The sequence below is a fragment of the Oncorhynchus gorbuscha genome, linkage group LG03, assembly GCF_021184085.1.
Source record: "Oncorhynchus gorbuscha isolate QuinsamMale2020 ecotype Even-year linkage group LG03, OgorEven_v1.0, whole genome shotgun sequence".
Taxonomy (NCBI): Eukaryota; Metazoa; Chordata; class Actinopteri; order Salmoniformes; family Salmonidae; genus Oncorhynchus; species Oncorhynchus gorbuscha.
Window position 1 is genome coordinate 35,414,129 of NC_060175.1, and position 18,399 is coordinate 35,432,527.

Consider the following 18,399-nt stretch of genomic DNA (forward strand, 5'->3'; position numbering starts at 1 on the left):
GTTATCAAAAAGTCACGCCAGGGTAAGCCTACACAAAACACAGCCGTTATTTTAAGTGCTTCTAAAACTCCCTATGGGAAAAATGAATTATGAAAAAATGATTGGAACCATTTCCATTTTTGACCGCTAGTTTCTATGGCTATTATGACACCACTGTGGGGCTCTATTAACTGCATGATTTCTCTAGTCAAAGTGGGAGGACTACATACCACTCCACATTTACACAAAAAGATCCCACCATGTCCAACGAACAAATGATCTCTTGGCATTTAAAAAATTGTACCGAAAGTACTGTTTCCATGGATAGAAATGTGGTTATTATCAGTGACAGACGTAAAAGAGAAAAACTTCTGATGCACAAACAAATTAAGAAATTGCACCTATTGTGTATTTCTACTAACTCTCAACACATTGCCTACCCCAAATTAGACCATAGATATTACAATGTTTTTAGATCAGAGGTTTGATTCCACAGCACCCGGTCGTCACACCTACAAATTCATAAACCTCGCCCATTTCTACAATGTATCTTCTTAAAGTCAGATTTTAAACCTAACCTTAACCTCACTGCTAACCTTATACGAAGACCCAAAAACTCGTTTGTGTTTTCATGATTTTTTACGATATTAGCCAATGTTGACTTTGAGGCTGGGATCTCTCAAGCACCCCGACTCAAACTTTCTTCGCGGTCTTGTGTATTTGAAAGTCAAGTTGAGAGGGCAATCTTTTATTTTTTTAATTTAACTCGGCAAGTCAGTTAAGAACATATTCTTATTTTCAATGACGGCCTAGGAACAGTGCGTTAACTGCCTGTTCAGGGGCAGAACGACAGATTTGTGCCTTGTCAGCTCGGTTACGAGTCCAACGCTCTAACCACTAGGCTACTGTGCCGCCCCAAATCTCTCGCGCTTCCGGGGAGTGCTTGTCTCTCGTCGTTTAGCTCCAGTTTAACAAATAACGTAGATACCTCGGAAAGAAGTTCGTCGTGAGAAAGAGTGGTTACGTCGCTACCTTACAGGATCAAGCAAGGGCGAGCCAGTGCATGGAATATGGAGTGTGTAAGTAGCTCAGCTACACCGCCAGCAAGGCTAAACTAGCTATCTAGTAACGTTAGCCTACCCTAGCTAGCCAATCACAGTACTTGATGTTTGCTAGTTACATTCAAGATGATACATGAGTAGCTAGCTAGCAAGATCAACTTGGTTCTCTGTGGTTGTGTGTCATAACTACTGGTAGCCTGCGTAACTAGTTAGCTAACATCGTTAGTTTGCTGCATCTGTTGTGTTCACATTCCAGCCAGTAACCTTAGCTAGTTAACGTTGCAGTACTGACCTCTTACAATACCAAATTGGAGGCCATCATTAGCTGTTGACATTGTCAAGCCCTAGTTATCATTTCAGAGATGTTAAGATGCTTTGTCTTCTACATGGCGAACTAGGTGAGAACATTACCTCTCGTGAAAATCCACTCGAACTATATAGTTTTAATGAGTCCACTGTTGATACAGTCCCACAATGTTTTGCATGCCAGCAGTCATGTTTTCAAGATATTAGACTTTCAGGAAGCAAAGTGACACTTGATCGAAAATGCATCTTATGATGATTTGGCACATTGCTTATTGAATGTCCAATATCTTGAAAACTTGACTGCTGTCACACAACTGGGACTGTATCAACAGTGGACTAATTGAAAAATGACCTAAATACTAGTTGTTTTTTTTTGTGCAGATTTTTCCTTTAACGTTACATTGACTGCATGAACTGTCTAATATCTGAGCTATGATCCAGCTAAGCTTGTTGGCTACCTTTTCTGTCCAAAGGTTCTTATATCTAAATGTGACAAGGACAGTCAGACGATGACTCCCATTCCTCCGTAGTGGCTAAATAATGCCATTTGTGTTGGTGCAGTGCACCTGTGCCCTGCAAAGTGTTTGTTGCTGCTTAGGAGGAGTGATCAAACACTGAACCACTTTCAAACAGCATCTATGTTGGCTACTTTATATTCCTGATATAACTATGCGATGATTAGCCATGACTAACACATTGGTGGTAATGAATATAAAAGGCCTTGGATTCTTGAAGAGAACATCAACTATTTAATTTCCTTGGAATTCTGCCTTGCCTGGGGGAAATGAGTCAATGAACCTATACTCTCTTTCAGATTCCACTTGCTGATGATGATGTGGATTGTAAAAAGGAGCCACTTCTAGGAGGTAAATGGCCTCCTTTTACTGTTAATGCATAGTGTAATAAACAGCAATGAAAGGATAAATAGCTATGCATGATGAGGTAATCTTAATCCTATGCATGATGAGGTAATCTTAATCCTATGTATGGTGAGAAATTGTTCATGTGCTTTTTTTGTGTGCTTATTTTGCATTATTTTGCTTGTGTTAGAAGGAATCCTGAAAGTGTGACATTGTGATAAATTCTGGAGTCTGTTGAGGCAGCTCTTTTTAAATACAAAAATATTACAATTGTAAATGCATATAAGGAATGGACAGTAAATTGAACCCTGTCCCTTTCCTCCTCATTCTCCTCAGACCCAGATTATAATGTCTACACCCGGTTTATGAAGTCTCATCGGTGCTATGACTTGGTCCCTACCAGCTCCAAGTTGGTGGTGTTCGATACTTCACTGCAGGCAAGACCACGTCTTTCTTTTAACTCCTTCCTGTCAATTAAATCTGGACCAAAGATGCTGCGTTGTGTTTGTGTGTGTATAACTGTGTTCAGATCTCCATAGGTAAAGAAGGCGTTTTTCGCTCTGGTGTCCAATGGGGTGAGAGCAGCGCCACTCTGGGACAGTAAGAAGCAGTGTTTTGTAGGTAAGAATAGAGTAAAAAACACATTTTGCTGGCTGGGCTTTTGGCAGATTTCGAAATGCACAATAAGTAGAGTCCCGTTGGATTCTGGTGACCCTGTTCTCCTGCTGATCTCTCACTGCAGGTATGCTGACCATCACAGACTTTATCAACATCCTCCATCGCTACTACAAGTCTCCTTTGGTAAGGCCTGCCCTCGACGTCCACTGTTTCTGCTTGTTTATAGCATACCCTATCTCAATTTCACATTTTGAATCATAGTGGTGGTAGAGGGTGAAAAGGCACGACACCTGATTTGCAGCACACATCCTTCTGTCTATTGAACAGTTGACCTTCATGCCTCTCACCTCCCTCGTTATGTTAGTCAGCACTTTCTCCTGTTCTAATGTTTCAGGTGCAGATATATGAGCTGGAGGAGCACAAGATAGAGACATGGAGAGGTAAAGAGCATTCATTAACTGTAATAATAAGTGACTGATAGTCTTCTGGAGCGCCAGTGAATTAACTAGTGCCTATTCTGTTCTCCTTCACCATAGAAGTCTACCTTCAAGACTCCTTCAAGCCCCTCGTCAGCATATCCCCTAACGCAAGGTAGGTCTACTGCCATGGCGAGATGTTGAGGGTTGTCACTGGACAGTTGGTTCAAGCATCTTGAGATCAATTCGGTGATTTACTGGCACTGTTTGATACTGACACAAATGTGTATCAATTTCTGCTTCCTCTTTCAGTCTGTATGATGCTGTATCGTCTCTGCTGAAGAATAAGATCCACAGACTGCCTGTGGTCGACCCTCTGACAGGGAACACCCTATACATCCTCACGCACAAGAGGATCCTGAAGTTCCTCAAGCTCTTTGTGAGTCTTTCTTGTGATCCTCTCTTTCTTACACTCTTCCCCGTTCATCTCTTTTACCACATTTTATCATCTGCTGTTCCTTGACATCTCAATGTCTCATTCTCGGCAGTAGATAAGGTAGGACAAGAGCACTGTTACAACTGTAGGCCTGTTAATGAAGTCTACACCAAACTGTTTATTCATGCTTTTGAGGTAATATACCGTGTTTAATTTCTATGTATTTTTCAAGCCACTTGCATTAGTGGAACATTGTGTGTTATTTTCTTCCCAGATATCGGAGATGGCAAAACCTGCCTTCTTAGGCCAGACTCTAGAGGAGCTTGGCATCGGAACATTCCATAAGATTGCTGTGGTGCGTTCTGACACACCCCTCTACACAGCACTGGGAATCTTTGTGGACCAGAGAGTGTCTGCCTTGCCTGTCGTCGATGACAACGGTAAGTGAGGGAGGCGAGGGGACAGTTGGTTAAATATGTCTGACCCAGAAAATCTCTCCTGTTGTAAATGGTAGGTAGTTCTCATGTACCCATGTTTCTCTCTCACACACAGGACGAGTGGTGGACATTTACTCCAAATTTGATGTCATTGTAAGTACTGGACAGCTGTGCTACCAATGGGTGGTATTTAAACAGAATAGTCACTGGTTATCAGAACATATTGTTTGTGAGAGACCGACAATGAGACGAAACAGAAAGACCGTAACCAAAATTGTCTGTATCCTTGTGCTGTAAGAGTATTTTATAAAGGCAAAGTATTCAGTGCAGACCAAGGTACATCTCTCCTGTTCTAGATCAATGGGTCTCTTACCCAGTGGGCAGGCAGTATATAGAGCCTGTGGGCTGTTATTGACCAGCGGACTGGCTGGGGATTATTAGCCTTTAGCCCGGGGAAACAAGAGAAAGTGGGCTCACTCTGCACTAGACTCCACTAACCCCTAGATGACAGTATGTGTCTGTCTGTGTGTTTTCATCTCTGCTATCCAAATACAGTACTGAACATAAGCAGCATTGAGAAGTAATAATGTCCCCCACACAGAACCTAGCAGCAGAGAAGATGTACAACAACCTGGATGTGACTGTGACCAAAGCTTTACAGCACCGCTCTCAGTATTTTGAGGGAGTGCTCACCTGCAACACACACGACACACTGGAGTCCATCATCAACAGACTGGTGGAGGCAGAGGTGAGAGAGCTGGAGACACCTGTGTATACACTATTATTGTTTGGGTCGACAATTTAAACCATTTCCTGGGCGTTTATCAAGGTCAATAGAAGTAGTACATACAATCATAATGTAATACACACAGGTGCTGAGATCTAGCCTTGGCTTTTAGTTTGTAACTTATGGTTTTGTTTTTCTGTCTCCATCTTCTCTCTCAGGTGCACAGGCTGGTGGTGGTTGATGAGCAGGAGGTGGTGAAGGGCATCGTCTCGCTCTCAGACATCCTCCAGGCACTGGTTCTCACTAATGAAGAAGCAGACTAAGGTAAACACAAACCTTCTCTATTCACTGACCTTGATAAATCAAATGAAAACAATGTGAATGTAATTTAGCTTCATCTCAGTTCCTGAGAGGCAATGTCTTACCTGTAAATTGTTTTGTGATTTTTAAAGGATTTAAATAATTGTCAAGTTGAACTAAAGATTCATCTGATGTTTTGTATTTCAGGAACTGCTTGAGGGAGTGATAAAGGAAATATTCCTCCAGAAGATGAGGAAGGACAGAGAAAATGAGGATCCTGGAAGAGGAGAAAGAGGAGTGACGCGAGAGAGAGGGAAAGATGGGTCTTCTACATCCCCTCATGTACAAATGTACGGCTACAGCACAGGAGGACATCTCTTTCTCTCTGCATACAGATGTGAAGTCCCATTGACTTTTTCAATCCAGCAATATAGACACGTGCAGTAACAAGGGACATACAGGAACACTGTAAATCAAGCCAAAACCCAAGCAACCAAAAAGACCCAAACAAGAAGCAGGACCAGAAGTAGCCAATGGAGTGGAGCTGTATGTCCGTTCTGGGCAGCCCAACACAACCTAGTGTCTCTCTGTAAATGCAGGTGGTGGACCTATACAGTACAGGAATGATGTGTAGTTATATGAAGGGGATCAATTTGCCACTTCTCAGACAAATCCATTCCCCGCCTATTCTCTCCCATTTGGTCTGTAGATCCACTGGAGAGAAGAGTCAGTAACTTCCCACCCTGGCCCTAAACTGAGCAGCATTCCTTTACCCATCATCCTTATAGGTCTGGTATCTCTAAAGCACAACTAGCCAGCCAATCATGGATCGCAGGTTACAGAATGTCACAGTGGAACTTGAAGATATACAAATCTACAACGGCAACTCCGCTGCCTTGGTTACAGTAGGTGTGGATTGTCGGAGATGGAACTGCTGTAGAAGATGTCATTTTTTAGTTTTACTCATTTATATACTGATGCACAACCAATTAATATTTATGTAAATATAACAATGTTTTATTTAGGTTATTTCCGTTTCTAAAGTGCTCTTAATTTCTTTTTTGGGGGGGGGGGGGGGTTTAGTCAGTGTGTCCTTGTTTGTCTTGACATGCATTCAGTTTGACTCTGAAGACTGGAGAACCATAACATAAGGCTGCTGTTAGGGCTTGCCTAGCCTTGTTCTTCAAAGTCATTCTAGAGCTACATGAGAAATGATTCAACATGTAGTGTGAGTGTGTGGATTAATCATGATGGATTCGTTCACTTTTGCTTGTGAGCCTTTTCTAGTCCTCCTTATTGGATGTTAAGTGCTGCTGAGCTATCCATCATGATTTTATTGGGGGTATATCAGTGAAGCATTAGATGTTATCTTTTTGCTGTCTATTCCATTTTATTGAATCCTTGTTATAGGATTCAATTTGAGCCTTTCATTACTGCCACCATTTTCTTTCTCCTTTTTCCATTCCGAGGGCAAACCAATCTCGACCTATGAAAAGGACTTCCTTGGGCCATTGAGTCAGTACATTTAACATTTTACGTCTCGAAATTGACTTCTGTTATGAATAAGATGCGTACAAGTATGTAAATGCCGTCTTTTTTCTACTACTCATGTGAAGTTCTAATTTAATGCATGAACAATAAATACGATTTCTCTTGGTTTTGACATGTATGCACTTTTGACTGTTTTGTCTTGGTGAAGCAGTAGGGTTGATGTGTAACTGAGTGGGTGTAGGTCAGTCGGAGGTTGTGGGAAGAGCAGGATGTGAGGTAACACTATGGCCTAGATTTAATCAGATCAAGAATTAACCGGCGATAGATGTGTTGGCGGTGTAACACCGTTGGTGAGTTCAAATGTTCAAGTCGCTGAGCAGCTGCTTGTGTGATCATTGTCAAAAAGTCACACCCTTTTCACTCATGCTAATTACCAAACAAGAAAGTGTAGGCTATATAGAAATGTCTGCTTTAGGTATAATGCCGGGAGTCTCTTGTGGATTTGACGGCTCTAAAGCAGTTGCACCGCCAACCTCAAACTACTGCTATGCGGGTGTAGGCTAGTGCAGATCTGATACAATCTAGCCCTAAGTCTGGGTAATGAGACTGCTGACCACACGAATCAGGAACTGTGGACGAAGCATTATTACAGGGAATAGAGACATTAAACTAGAACTTTCCTTTTGATTTGAATGAGGGGTCGGAAGACATTAAGTTTGTATCTGAAAAACATTGGAAGATGCATACACAAATGCAGTATTATAAACTGTTTTTGTATTGATGTACATACTGGTGTGAGCAAAATAAAGACAAACCATGTAGGAAAACAGTTGTATTTATTACTATAGGCTATATAATATTACCGATATACATGATTGGATACTAGTCCTGAAAAGGTCTTCACTTGGTTTTAAAAGCTTATTTTGATTTCTTTGTCCAGATGTCTGGACAGAGACCTGGGCTTTCTCATCATTCGTCACTTCATTAACTGGGTGGCTCGAGCACTGAATGCAGATTGGCCGACAGCCGTGGTATATCAGACCGTATGACAAAATATTTATTTTTACTGCTCTGTTGGTAACCAGTTTATAATTGCAATAAGGCACCTCGGAGGTTTGTGATATGTGGCCAATATATCAGGGCTAAAGGCTGTATCCAGGAACTCTGCGTTGCGTCGTGCATAAGAACAGCACTTAGCCGTGGTATATTGGCCATATACCACACCTCCTCGTCTACCACTCACAGCCAAAAACATAAGCAACCACATTTTCAGGAATAATATGCACATGTACGCACGCCAAGTCCTCTTGGTCATCACCCAAGAACTATAAACAAATAATATACAGTACAGGCGAGCGTAACATGGTCATAAACTAACACATTAAATCAAATAAATGCATCCAGGCCATATATATTTCCTGTGGAACAGCATTGATAAGTATCAGTAGTATTAATTTTACCACAAAAAAGTTTAACAACAATCTTATTGTGCTACAGCCACGCTGACAAAGCACTCTTTACAGAGGGTCTGGGGACTCTTCACTGTTACTTAGCTTTATGAAAATGTGAAGAAATCTGTGAGAGGTATTTACCAATCACCAAATCTGAATAACTGATTAAAATGCTTAATATATTATAAACACCCTCTGTTGTCACTGGTGTGATCTGCAGTAAAACAGTGATGGGTGTTGAGAACAGTTTGTTTGAGGTGCTGTGGAGTGAGTAGAGCACACATTGGCCCTGCAGAGCCTTTTCTAGGAACTAGCAATAAACTGGCAGGATTAGGAACACAAGGAAGGAGACTTCACGTCAGCAGTACCTTTTGAGTTTGTGCTCAACGAAAAATAAAATAAAGCGACAAATTTAACAGTACATATTATTTTCCTGAAAACAGAATACATGGTGAAACAAGATTTGACAGATAAATCATCATCCATCATACAAACTATTTACAATTTGCATATCAAAGAGGTAATGTAGGTGGGGTATAATTTATGAATATGGAGTGTAATAGACAAAACAATCAAATACTGTTCTATAGTAATGGGAGACATCAAATTGGAGGGACTCAGTATGTGCTTTCAATGACTCAGTATACAGTAGTGTTGCTTTGTAGATATTCCATTGGTTTATCAGTGGTTGATTGACAGCACATATAAGCCTTTCAAATTGTCTCCCATCCCAGACCAGTAACCAGTGTAACTGTTGGTAAACATTCCAAAACATTATTAAAATATCAATGGAAACTCAAATAAAAAAAAGGGTCATATATAGTCACACCTAAAAAAGTTATTGTATGTACAGTGATAATACTCGGTCAGGGAGAATATAACATGAGGGGAAACATACATGGAGGTATTGTGAGAAAAAAATTAAATAAATCATAACAGCAATTGATGTGAGTGTTTACAAAATGGCTACAATACAGTCCATCGTCATGAAATACCATAGAGCCAGGTGTTTGTATGGACCATTCCTGCCTCTAAGTGGGTAATAGGAGTTCCATTACAACAATGGTTGGAGTAATGGGAAACTTAGATTTAAAGAAACTATGGAAGCTGATCTCTGTGACTCACAGTCCACTGCTACCATAAATGATAGATAACATGACTCGATAAATGAGTAAGACTTGGTCCTCATTGATTTAAAAAACTATTTCTTAGTTTATATGTACAACAGAGAGATCCGTCTACAACTTGATCATTTCCACAAATGAGTGCCTTTTGCTTCCCTTTGATATTGTAAATAGAAATTGTGCACAAATATTGCATTTTAAAAGACTGTTATATTCAATGAAGTACCCTTTAATATAGACCACAGGGAGAATTCAATCAATCAGATTTTCTGTTAAAGTGCCAGCATTTTGAATTGTCCCTCCATGCACCCTCTGACTTCCAGGAAGAGTTTTACCCACTTAAAACCTCTTAAGGATCGTACCCTTTTTTTCCTTCCAATTTCCACCTAAAATGACCCAAATCGAACTGCCTGTAGCTCAGGACCTGAAGCAATGATGTGCATATACTTGATACCATTTGAAAGGAAACACTTTGAAGTTTGTGGAAATGTGAAACTATTGTAGGAGAATAACACATTAGATATGGTAAAAGATAATATGAACAGAAAAACAAGCCATTTCTATTTTTTCCTCACACCATCTTTGAAATGCAAGAGAAAGGCCATAATATAATATTGCAGTTGAGGTGCAATTTAGTAGTGTATGTGCAAAGTTTGAGATTGACCCATTGAAGCATAGCAATACTGGACAATATTTTGTATCAAGTTTGCCCAAATGGGCCAAACTGGTCAATTGATACATTTTAAAGTAGATAACTATAGAGAACATACAAAAATATGGTAATACAACATTTAAGTTGACACACTCCCAGGAATGTCATACATGATGGAGCATTAGGTTATACACAAACTTTCACACATCTAGATGGTAGGGCGGGTGTGGAGCAGAGACGGTAAGGGTTCAAACTGTAGAACCCAGTTCCTACATTTTATCTCTGGGACGCTCAGGGTGACAAATCAGAGCAAGATTACTGAATGTAAGTACATTAATTACCTTCAGAGGTGAATGTATCAAAACAGTTGCTGTGATAAAAGTTTGTTGTGCACTCTCCTCAAACAATAGCATAGTATTATTTTACTCTAATAGCTACTGTAAATTGGACAGTGCAGTTAGATTAAAAATAATTTAAACTTTCTGCCTATATAAGACATGTCTATGTCTTGGAAAGTTCACTGTTACTTACAATGTCATGCTAATCACATTAGCGCATATTATCTCAACCATCCCGGTATAGGGACACAGATCCTGTAGAGGTTTTTAACATCAACATTGCTCCAAGTTTTCCCCATAATTGCAAAGCCCTATTTAATGTTCTGCTCTGATAGTAATTTCTGAAGATATATTTTAAAATGTGATTATTAATTTTAAGGAAGAATACCCTGTTATGTGAACTGAACTCTAGTTTTAATATGGTGGAACTCTGAACATCTAATAGTCAAATCATAGTGTAAAAGTGAGCAGGTTCTACTCTTTCTGGCCATTTTCTGGTGTTTTGTGGTGGAAAACTGAGTGGGTCAAGTATATCACATCAACCATGTTACTCATAGACAGGCTAGAATCTTTTAAAATATTTGTTGTTGTAAAGCTTGCATTCAATTTCCCCTCCCTGTTGCACACAATAAGCTTCTATTTCCTGTCACAAGAGGATTCATGGCTGATTAAAGAAGAAATCGTCAACACTGTTAATCAACCTATATACACACTTTACTTAATTAGGCACATACTATAGTCTTTTTAAATTTGATTTAACCTCGAGATGGGAAAACATGTTTTTTTATTAAGTTGAACATGTGCTCTTTATGACAGAATGTAAAAATGAGGTGAAATCAAATGTTTTTTCCCCACCAAGTTAGATATCTCAAAAGGCACTGAATTGGTGGAATGACCCCTACACAGAATTCATAGAAAGACTGTACCTTCACCTTATATACTCCCTGACAAAGAAAACACTGGAAGCAGTCAGACCTCTCCCAACATCGAGTCAACATGGCATGAATACAGTATAACGATAAACAGAACAAAAATAAATTAATGTATAGGGTAACACCATGAGTATCCTTTGATAAGTCTTGGGGAAAGTTACTAAGAAAAAAAAGGGTTTAAAATTAAATTACACATTCTGTTAATAAATACACAGTTGTATGCAGTATATATCCTGCCATTGAGATTAACATGGGCATCGTCAGGGGCAGTAGTAGTCGTAGCAGTAATTGTTGGCAGCCATTTTAGTAGGAACAGAACGGGGAACAGAAAGGTGGGGTAGGTTGGGGACAGGGAAGGACAGGAGTTGTCAGTAGTTTTGGCTGAATAGGTGAGGTAGGGCTGGTCACAACTCAAACAGTGGTGGCTTTAAAAAGACTGGCAGGAAAGTTTTTATATCATGTTCTTTTTACATTTTGCTTTTGTCATTTCATTATTTTCTTTTGTTGACTTGTGCGTTCATTGGAAAAGACACTGTCCCCCGCTCTTTCTCTCTCAGTATACTTTAGTGCGGGACAGAGTCCCTAGCGCTCTCCTCAGGTCTTTGGGACAGAACCCTCTCAGACTTTGATGTCCTCCTGGACACTCAGCTGGGACAGGGTCTTCTTGATGCGCAGGGCGGTGAGGCGGGCGGCTCCGTTGGCGTACCAACACTCCCTCATGATCTTCCCCATTACACGCAGGGCCTGGGGGGAAGGGGAGGGAGGCAAAGGAGAGAAAGTAGACCGTTATCTAAAGCTCTGTGATAATGTAGTATGTTATCTAGAGCTCTGGGATAATGTAGAGTGTCATCTTAAAGCTCTGGGATAATGTAGTGTCATCTTAAAGCTCTGGGATAATGTAGTGTTATCTAAAGCTCTGGGATAATGTAGTATGTTATCTAGAGCTCTGGGATAATGTAGTATGTTATCTAGAGCTCTGGGATAATGTAGAGTTGAGCGAACATGAAGAAAATTAGATAAAGTAATACATGCAAATATGGTGCAGATATGCACAGGGCTAAACAAGCTTATCAAAACCACCAATGCATCCCCAGAGAACAAACCCGGCAAAAGAACATACTTAATTTACGTTATGTGTGTATACAATGTAATACTTATAAGAAACCAGTGACACTTTCATATTAGTGAGCAACTGCTGTGCTATCATAATAGGACTGTTTGATTGACCTTAAGAGCATGCATATCTATCTACATGTGTCTGTCACTACCTCGTAGCTCTGCCACCAGTTGGGCACGTTGGGCCGTAGTTTCTGGTCACAAACCACCTTCCTCATCTCCTCTATGGAGGGGTCAGAGGGCACCAGATCATAGTAGGGCAGCTGGTACTCCTCATGGATACCTAAGGGCAGAGGTCAAAGGTCAGGTAAGGCCCAGTTTCTAATTGATGATGAAATCAACTTTCAAACTACATTAAGATAGAGATACTGTATGCGTCGCAAATGACACCCTTTTCCCTATATCATGCACTACTATAGGGGGTCATATGGGCAATAAATAGGGCAGGGTTCCCAACTGGCGTGCTGAATTCGGCGCACAGGCGATTTGATTTGGTCCCAGGTTTTTGTATTTTTTATTGTTGGACATAAAAGACTGAAAACACCAGAAAATCAGCTTCAAGTTATTTTAATATTGGAAATCGGTTCCAAAGCATTCCTATGCATAATAGAGAGATATACACCGAGTGGACAAAACATTAAGAACAGCCGCCCATGTTGACCCCACACTTGTGTCAAGTTGTCTGGATGTCCTTCGGGTGGTGGACCATTCTTGATACACACAGGAAACTGATGAGCATGAAAAACTCAGTGTTGCAGCTCTTGACACAAACCGGTACGCCTGTCAACTACTACCATATCCCGTTCAAAGGCACTCAAATCTTTTGTCTTGCACATTCACCCTCTGAATGGCACACATACACAATCCATGCCTCAATTGTCTTAAGTTTAAAAAAATATCATTATTTTACAGTCTCCTCCCCTTCATCTACACGGATTGATGTGGATTTAACAAGTTAAATCAATAAGGGATCATAGCTTTCACGTGGATTCACCTGGTCAGTCTATATCATGTTTTGTACATTCAGTGTATGTGATTATATACAAATATAAGGAAGGTTTGCAAAGATTGTTTTAATCAAATATTATATATCTCTTTGGGCTTCTTGGGTCAATTTGTAGTCTACAAATGATTCGTAATTATGTTCTGGCCCCCTGGTCATCCCCTCAAGAAGAAAAAACATCCAGAGGCTGAATCTAGTTGATGATCCCTGATATAGCCAATAGGGTGCCAGTTGGAACCCAGCCAGAGTGTGCTGAGGGGGAGCCTGTCTGACCTCCAGCGTTGCAGCGGCGTGTGATCTCCCAGTACACCAGGCCCAGAGCGTAGATGTCTGCACACTTAAACGAATCAAAATGCCTCATGTTGATGCTCTCATCCAGAACCTCAGGGGCCATGTACCTGACACAGAGAAAAATAGGTCTTTGTAAGCTGGTCTACATCCCTGATAGGTGGTGGTATGTGTTGTGGTATGTGGGAGAGAGAGAGAGAGAGGGGGGGGGGTCAGTAGGTGAAGTTGGGAAACAAGTACTTCTTAAGGTTGATGGCATGTGTATGTTTGTACCTCTTGGTGCCCACTCTCTGGTTGGGAGCGATGTCTATGGTGTCGGTGGTGGACTCGTGGCGCACTGCCAGCCCAAGGTCAGCGATGGCACATGTACTGTTCTTCTTCACCAGGATGTTCTTAGACTTGAGGTCCCGGTGGGCAATACCAGGCTTACCTAGAGGAAGGCAGAGAGAGTTAGACTACCTGACAATCACTGCATTCCTGGCAATCAATGGAACTTATGTAACATGTTCGTGTGAAACAGGTGTTTTATGATATCCAATTCATTTAAATCAAACATTGATCATGGTTATCTGCAGTATACCACTGGCTTCCAATGACAGTCAACAACATTTAAAAAAAGTGTTGAATGATGTTAATAACTGAACTATCAATAGATGCTTTACTTTAGAGGGGCTGCTATGCAAATCAAACAAGGCAGATCAATAACCCTGGAGTTTCCTATCAGCTAGTAAGCATGGCCTACATTCACTGTTTGCACAGGCCAGGAAAAGGTAGAGTAGGGAACATATCGAAGAGCCCAGAAGAATTGACACATACAGCAACATGCAATCCAGTTTGCACATGGGCACAAGTACAACACACTCACCCTGCGTGCCCAGGATCTCCATGTGCAGGTGTGCCAGGCCGCTGGCAGCCGACAGTGACAGTTTGATCATGCCCTCGATGGTCACAGAGTAGCGGTTCAGGTAGTCAAACAGAGAGCCGTACTCGTGGTAGTCTGACACCAGCCACAGCTGGGTCCATGTGCCATTATCTATGAGAGACAGAGAGACTAAGTTTAGAGACCAATTGGTAGACCCGACACCACCCAATACGAAAAACTGACCTGAACACCAGATAGCTACAAGAAGTGCTCTTCGAAGGGGAATATTTTTTATGTGATGTCACACGATGACGGCCAATGTTTACCTTTGTTGTCCGCGGCGATGAATCCCAGGATGTTCTCATGGCGCAGCATGACGGTCTGGTAGATCTCAGCCTCCCGGAACCAGGAGCGCTCCTCTCTGGATGAGAAGATCTTCACCGCCACGTCTCCTCCTCTCCAGCGGCCCCGCCATACCTCTCCGAAACGCCCCTTCCCTATGATCTCCTGCAGCACGATCGTCCTGGCTACCGTCCGCTGGACAAACAGAGGGAGGCCTGCACAGAGACAGAGGACGGAGAGGACAGAGACATACGGGACACAGAGACAAGGCAAAAAAAAGAGGAATATTCAGTCAAACAATGAATCACATTGCCTAATATCAACCACATTTCCCCCTATGGATCTTCTTTATCTATGGAAGACATCATTAAAGGTACAGTCACATTTATTGAGATAGATCAGACCCCTAGAGAGCCCCAGCGGAGCTGTACTGACCAGATCCTGATCCAGAGGTGGACATGTCATAGATGAGGTCCTGCAGGGTCTTGTCCTTGGCCATGTAGAGGTGGTCACAGGAGGGGTCCTCCACCTCCAGCCTCTGCCTGTGGCTGTAGGCCCTCTGGTGGTACTGGAACAGGAACACAGCCATGATTAGCAGCACACACAGCAGGCAGACGGGCCCTGCGACCACTGCCACCAGCTCCACTGGACCCCATGTACCATCAGGGCCAAAGCCGCCCCCCAGGCCCGGCCGCAAAGTCACTGAGAAAGAGGGAAGAGAGACAATGAGAATAAATACATAATTCACATGTAATCTACACTGAACAAAAATATTAAAAACGCAACACATTACAATTTCAAAGATTTTACTGAGTTACAGTTAATTTAAGGAAATAATTTTAAATATATTAATTAGGCCCTAATCTATTAATTTCACATGACTGGGAATACAGATAAGCATCTGTGACCAACAGATGCATAAAAAAAAAAGCTAGCAGTGTGGATCAGAAAACCAATCAGTATTTGTTGTGACCACCATTTACCTCACACAGCGCGATACATCTCCTTCGTATAGAGTTTATCAGGCTGTTGATTGTGGCCTGTGAAATGTTGTCACACTCCGCTTCAATGGCAGTGCGAAGTTGCTGGAACACGATGTCGTACACATCGATCCAGAGCATCCCAAACAATGGATGACATGTCTGGTGATTATGCAGGCCATGGAAGAACTGGGACATGTTCAGCTTCCAGGAATTGTGTGCAGATCCTTGTGACATGGGTGATGGCTGTGCATTATCATGCTGAAACATGAGGTGATGATGGCAGATGAATGGCAGGACAATGGCCCTCATGATCTCGTCACGGCATCTCTGTGCATTCAAATTGTCATCAATAAAATGCAATTGTGTTAGTTGTCCGCATCTTGTGCCTGCCCATACCATAACCCCTCCTCCACCATGGGGCACTCTGTTCACAACGTTGACGTCGGCAAAGTGCTCGCCCACACGACGCCATACAAGACCATGTTGACAACGCAGATGAGCTTCCCGGAGACGGTTTCTGACAGTCTGTGTAGAAATTCTTTGGTTGTGCAAACTCACAGTTTTACAAACTGTCCAGGTGGCTGATCTCAGACCATTCCACAGGTGAAGAAGCCGGATGTGGAGGTCCTGTGCTGGTGTGGTTACACGTGGTCTGCGGTTGTGAGGCCGGTTGGATATACTGCCAAATTCTCTAAAACTACATTGTAGGCAGCTTATTCTCTGGCAACAGCTCTGGTGAACATTCCTGTAGTCAGCATGCCAATTGCCCACTCACTCAAAACTTGGGACATCTGTGGCATTGTGTTGTGTAACAAAACTGCACATTGTACTGGGGAAATGTTATTGTCCCCAGCACAAGTTGCACCTGTGTAATGATCATGCTGTTTAGTCAGCTTATTGATATGCCACACCTGTCAGGTGGATGAATTAGATTGGCAAAGGAGAAATGCTCACCAACGGGGATGTAAACAAATTTGTGCACAACATTTTAGAGAAATAAGCCGTTTGTGCATATGGAACATTTTTGGGATCTTTTATTTCATTTCAGCTCATGAAACATGGGACCAACACTTTACATGTTGCATTTATATTTTTGTTCAGTATATATTTAATGAGTAAACATAACAACCCAAATGCAACTCTGAACTGTTTGAGACCCATGTCTTCTATGGCAGCAGATAGCCTGTGGAATGTGTGGAGCTCACCAGAGGGAACTTTGAGGTTGAGGCTGTTGCAGTAGTTAGTGTAGCAGCAGTGTGTGTTGAGGAGGCCCTCAGCACTCAGGCAGTAGAAGGGCTGGCCCGGGGGTACCAGCTTGTCCCGGGTGATGCAGATACGAATGTGCTGCTCTTGGCCGTCGATGAAGGACGTGGAGGCCATGCAGGCCCCATCAGTCTCACACTGGGAGCCAGTCTTCTGACACTGGGCCGTGGTGCAGTTACACCACAAAGCTGCAAACAGAGAGACAGGGAGTATTTCAAAATGTTGTAATTGCTTATGAAGTTGTGTCTGGCGTTGACACGTAAGTGACATTTTTTCACTTCTCCACTGTATGAGAATGAAGTTCATATCCAGCAGAGGGCTCTCAAAGACAGCAGCAGTGCCACCAAGCATAGGACTATAGACAAACAGATTAACGGTGTGTTTATTACATTTTTCCTCCAAATGAAAAAACACCACGACAGCGTAACATCCCTACCCTACAGAGATGGTTCATCCAAAAAAACAGTATATGAACTTATCAACTGTAAATCAAACTGTATGACATCTTCAAAAGACGCGTTCGGAGGCGGGCCACGAAACAATTGTGGCCATTTTAAATGTCTCATCCATTTATATTATTGGATGGAGGGTCCTCCCGAGTGACGTAGCGGTCTAAGGCACTGCATTTCAGTGCTTGAGGCGTCACTACAGACCCGTGTTCGATCCCAGTCTCGGTCACAACTGGCCGTGACCGGGTGTCCCATAGGGCAGTGCACAGTTGGCCCAGCGTCGTTTGGGTTAGGGGACGGTTTGGCCGGCAGGGGACTTTACCTGGCTCATCGCGCTCTTGCGGCAGACTGGGTTCCTGCAGGCGGACTTCGGTCATCAGTTGAACAGTGCTTCCTCCGACACATTGGTGCAGCTGGCGGGCGGGTGTTAAGGAGCGTGGCTTGGCGCCTCTCCCAAGCCCATTTGGGCAGGCCGCGTAAGAGTTCTATTTTTTTTCTCCTTTTTTTTTTCCGGGTCCTCTAATAGCGTAAAAAAAAGAAAGTATACACACACACACACCTAATATTGAGCTGCACCCACTTTTGCCCTCAGAACAGCCTCAATTCGTCAAGCCATGGTGTCTCCAATGCTTCCCCTTCGCCCTTTAACCCTCAATGACACACATACACAATCCATGTCTCAATTGTTTCAAGGCTTTAAAAATCATTATTTAACCTGTCTCCTCCCCTTCATCTATACTGATTTAAAGTGGATTTAACAAGTGACATCAATAAGGGGTCATACCTTTCACTTGGTCAGTTTAGGTTATGGATAAGGCAGGTGTTCATAATGTTTTGTACACTCAGTGTATCTTGATTAGAGAAGTATTCAACCCAGTGCATACCTGGATAGTACATGATTTGCACATTATTATTTTTGTTAATTCTTCCAAGATCTGTCAAGTTGGTTGTTGATCATTGCTAGA

General features: G+C 42.1%; 2 protein-coding genes across 3 annotated transcripts in view; one reads left to right on the top strand and one right to left on the bottom strand.

Annotated features, from left to right (window-relative positions):
- The first annotated feature begins 529 nt into the window (after window positions 1-529).
- Window positions 530-6,803, top strand: LOC124031282 (5'-AMP-activated protein kinase subunit gamma-1-like). Its single transcript, XM_046342351.1, has 13 exons — window positions 530-1,058; window positions 2,161-2,212; window positions 2,543-2,643; window positions 2,746-2,827; window positions 2,949-3,007; window positions 3,219-3,264; window positions 3,361-3,415; window positions 3,553-3,679; window positions 3,951-4,116; window positions 4,229-4,266; window positions 4,715-4,861; window positions 5,059-5,164; window positions 5,348-6,803. Exons 1-12 carry the CDS (start codon window positions 1,050-1,052, stop codon window positions 5,161-5,163), a joined length of 987 nt encoding a protein of 328 aa, XP_046198307.1. The 5' UTR covers window positions 530-1,049; the 3' UTR covers window position 5,164; window positions 5,348-6,803.
- Window positions 6,804-7,450: 647 nt separating this feature from the next.
- LOC124031280 (activin receptor type-1B-like) overlaps window positions 7,451-18,399 on the bottom strand; it is a 29,755-nt gene continuing 18,806 nt past the window's right edge. For both annotated transcript variants that reach the window (XM_046342349.1, XM_046342350.1), the window contains exons 2-9: window positions 16,928-17,173; window positions 15,175-15,441; window positions 14,724-14,954; window positions 14,401-14,568; window positions 13,809-13,965; window positions 13,521-13,645; window positions 12,397-12,527; window positions 7,451-11,872 (exon numbers count right to left, since the gene is read on the bottom strand). In XM_046342349.1, the coding sequence (XP_046198305.1) occupies window positions 11,747-11,872; window positions 12,397-12,527; window positions 13,521-13,645; window positions 13,809-13,965; window positions 14,401-14,568; window positions 14,724-14,954; window positions 15,175-15,441; window positions 16,928-17,173 (1,451 nt within the window). In that variant the 3' untranslated portion in view covers window positions 7,451-11,746. The remainder of the gene's footprint in view (window positions 11,873-12,396; window positions 12,528-13,520; window positions 13,646-13,808; window positions 13,966-14,400; window positions 14,569-14,723; window positions 14,955-15,174; window positions 15,442-16,927; window positions 17,174-18,399) is intronic.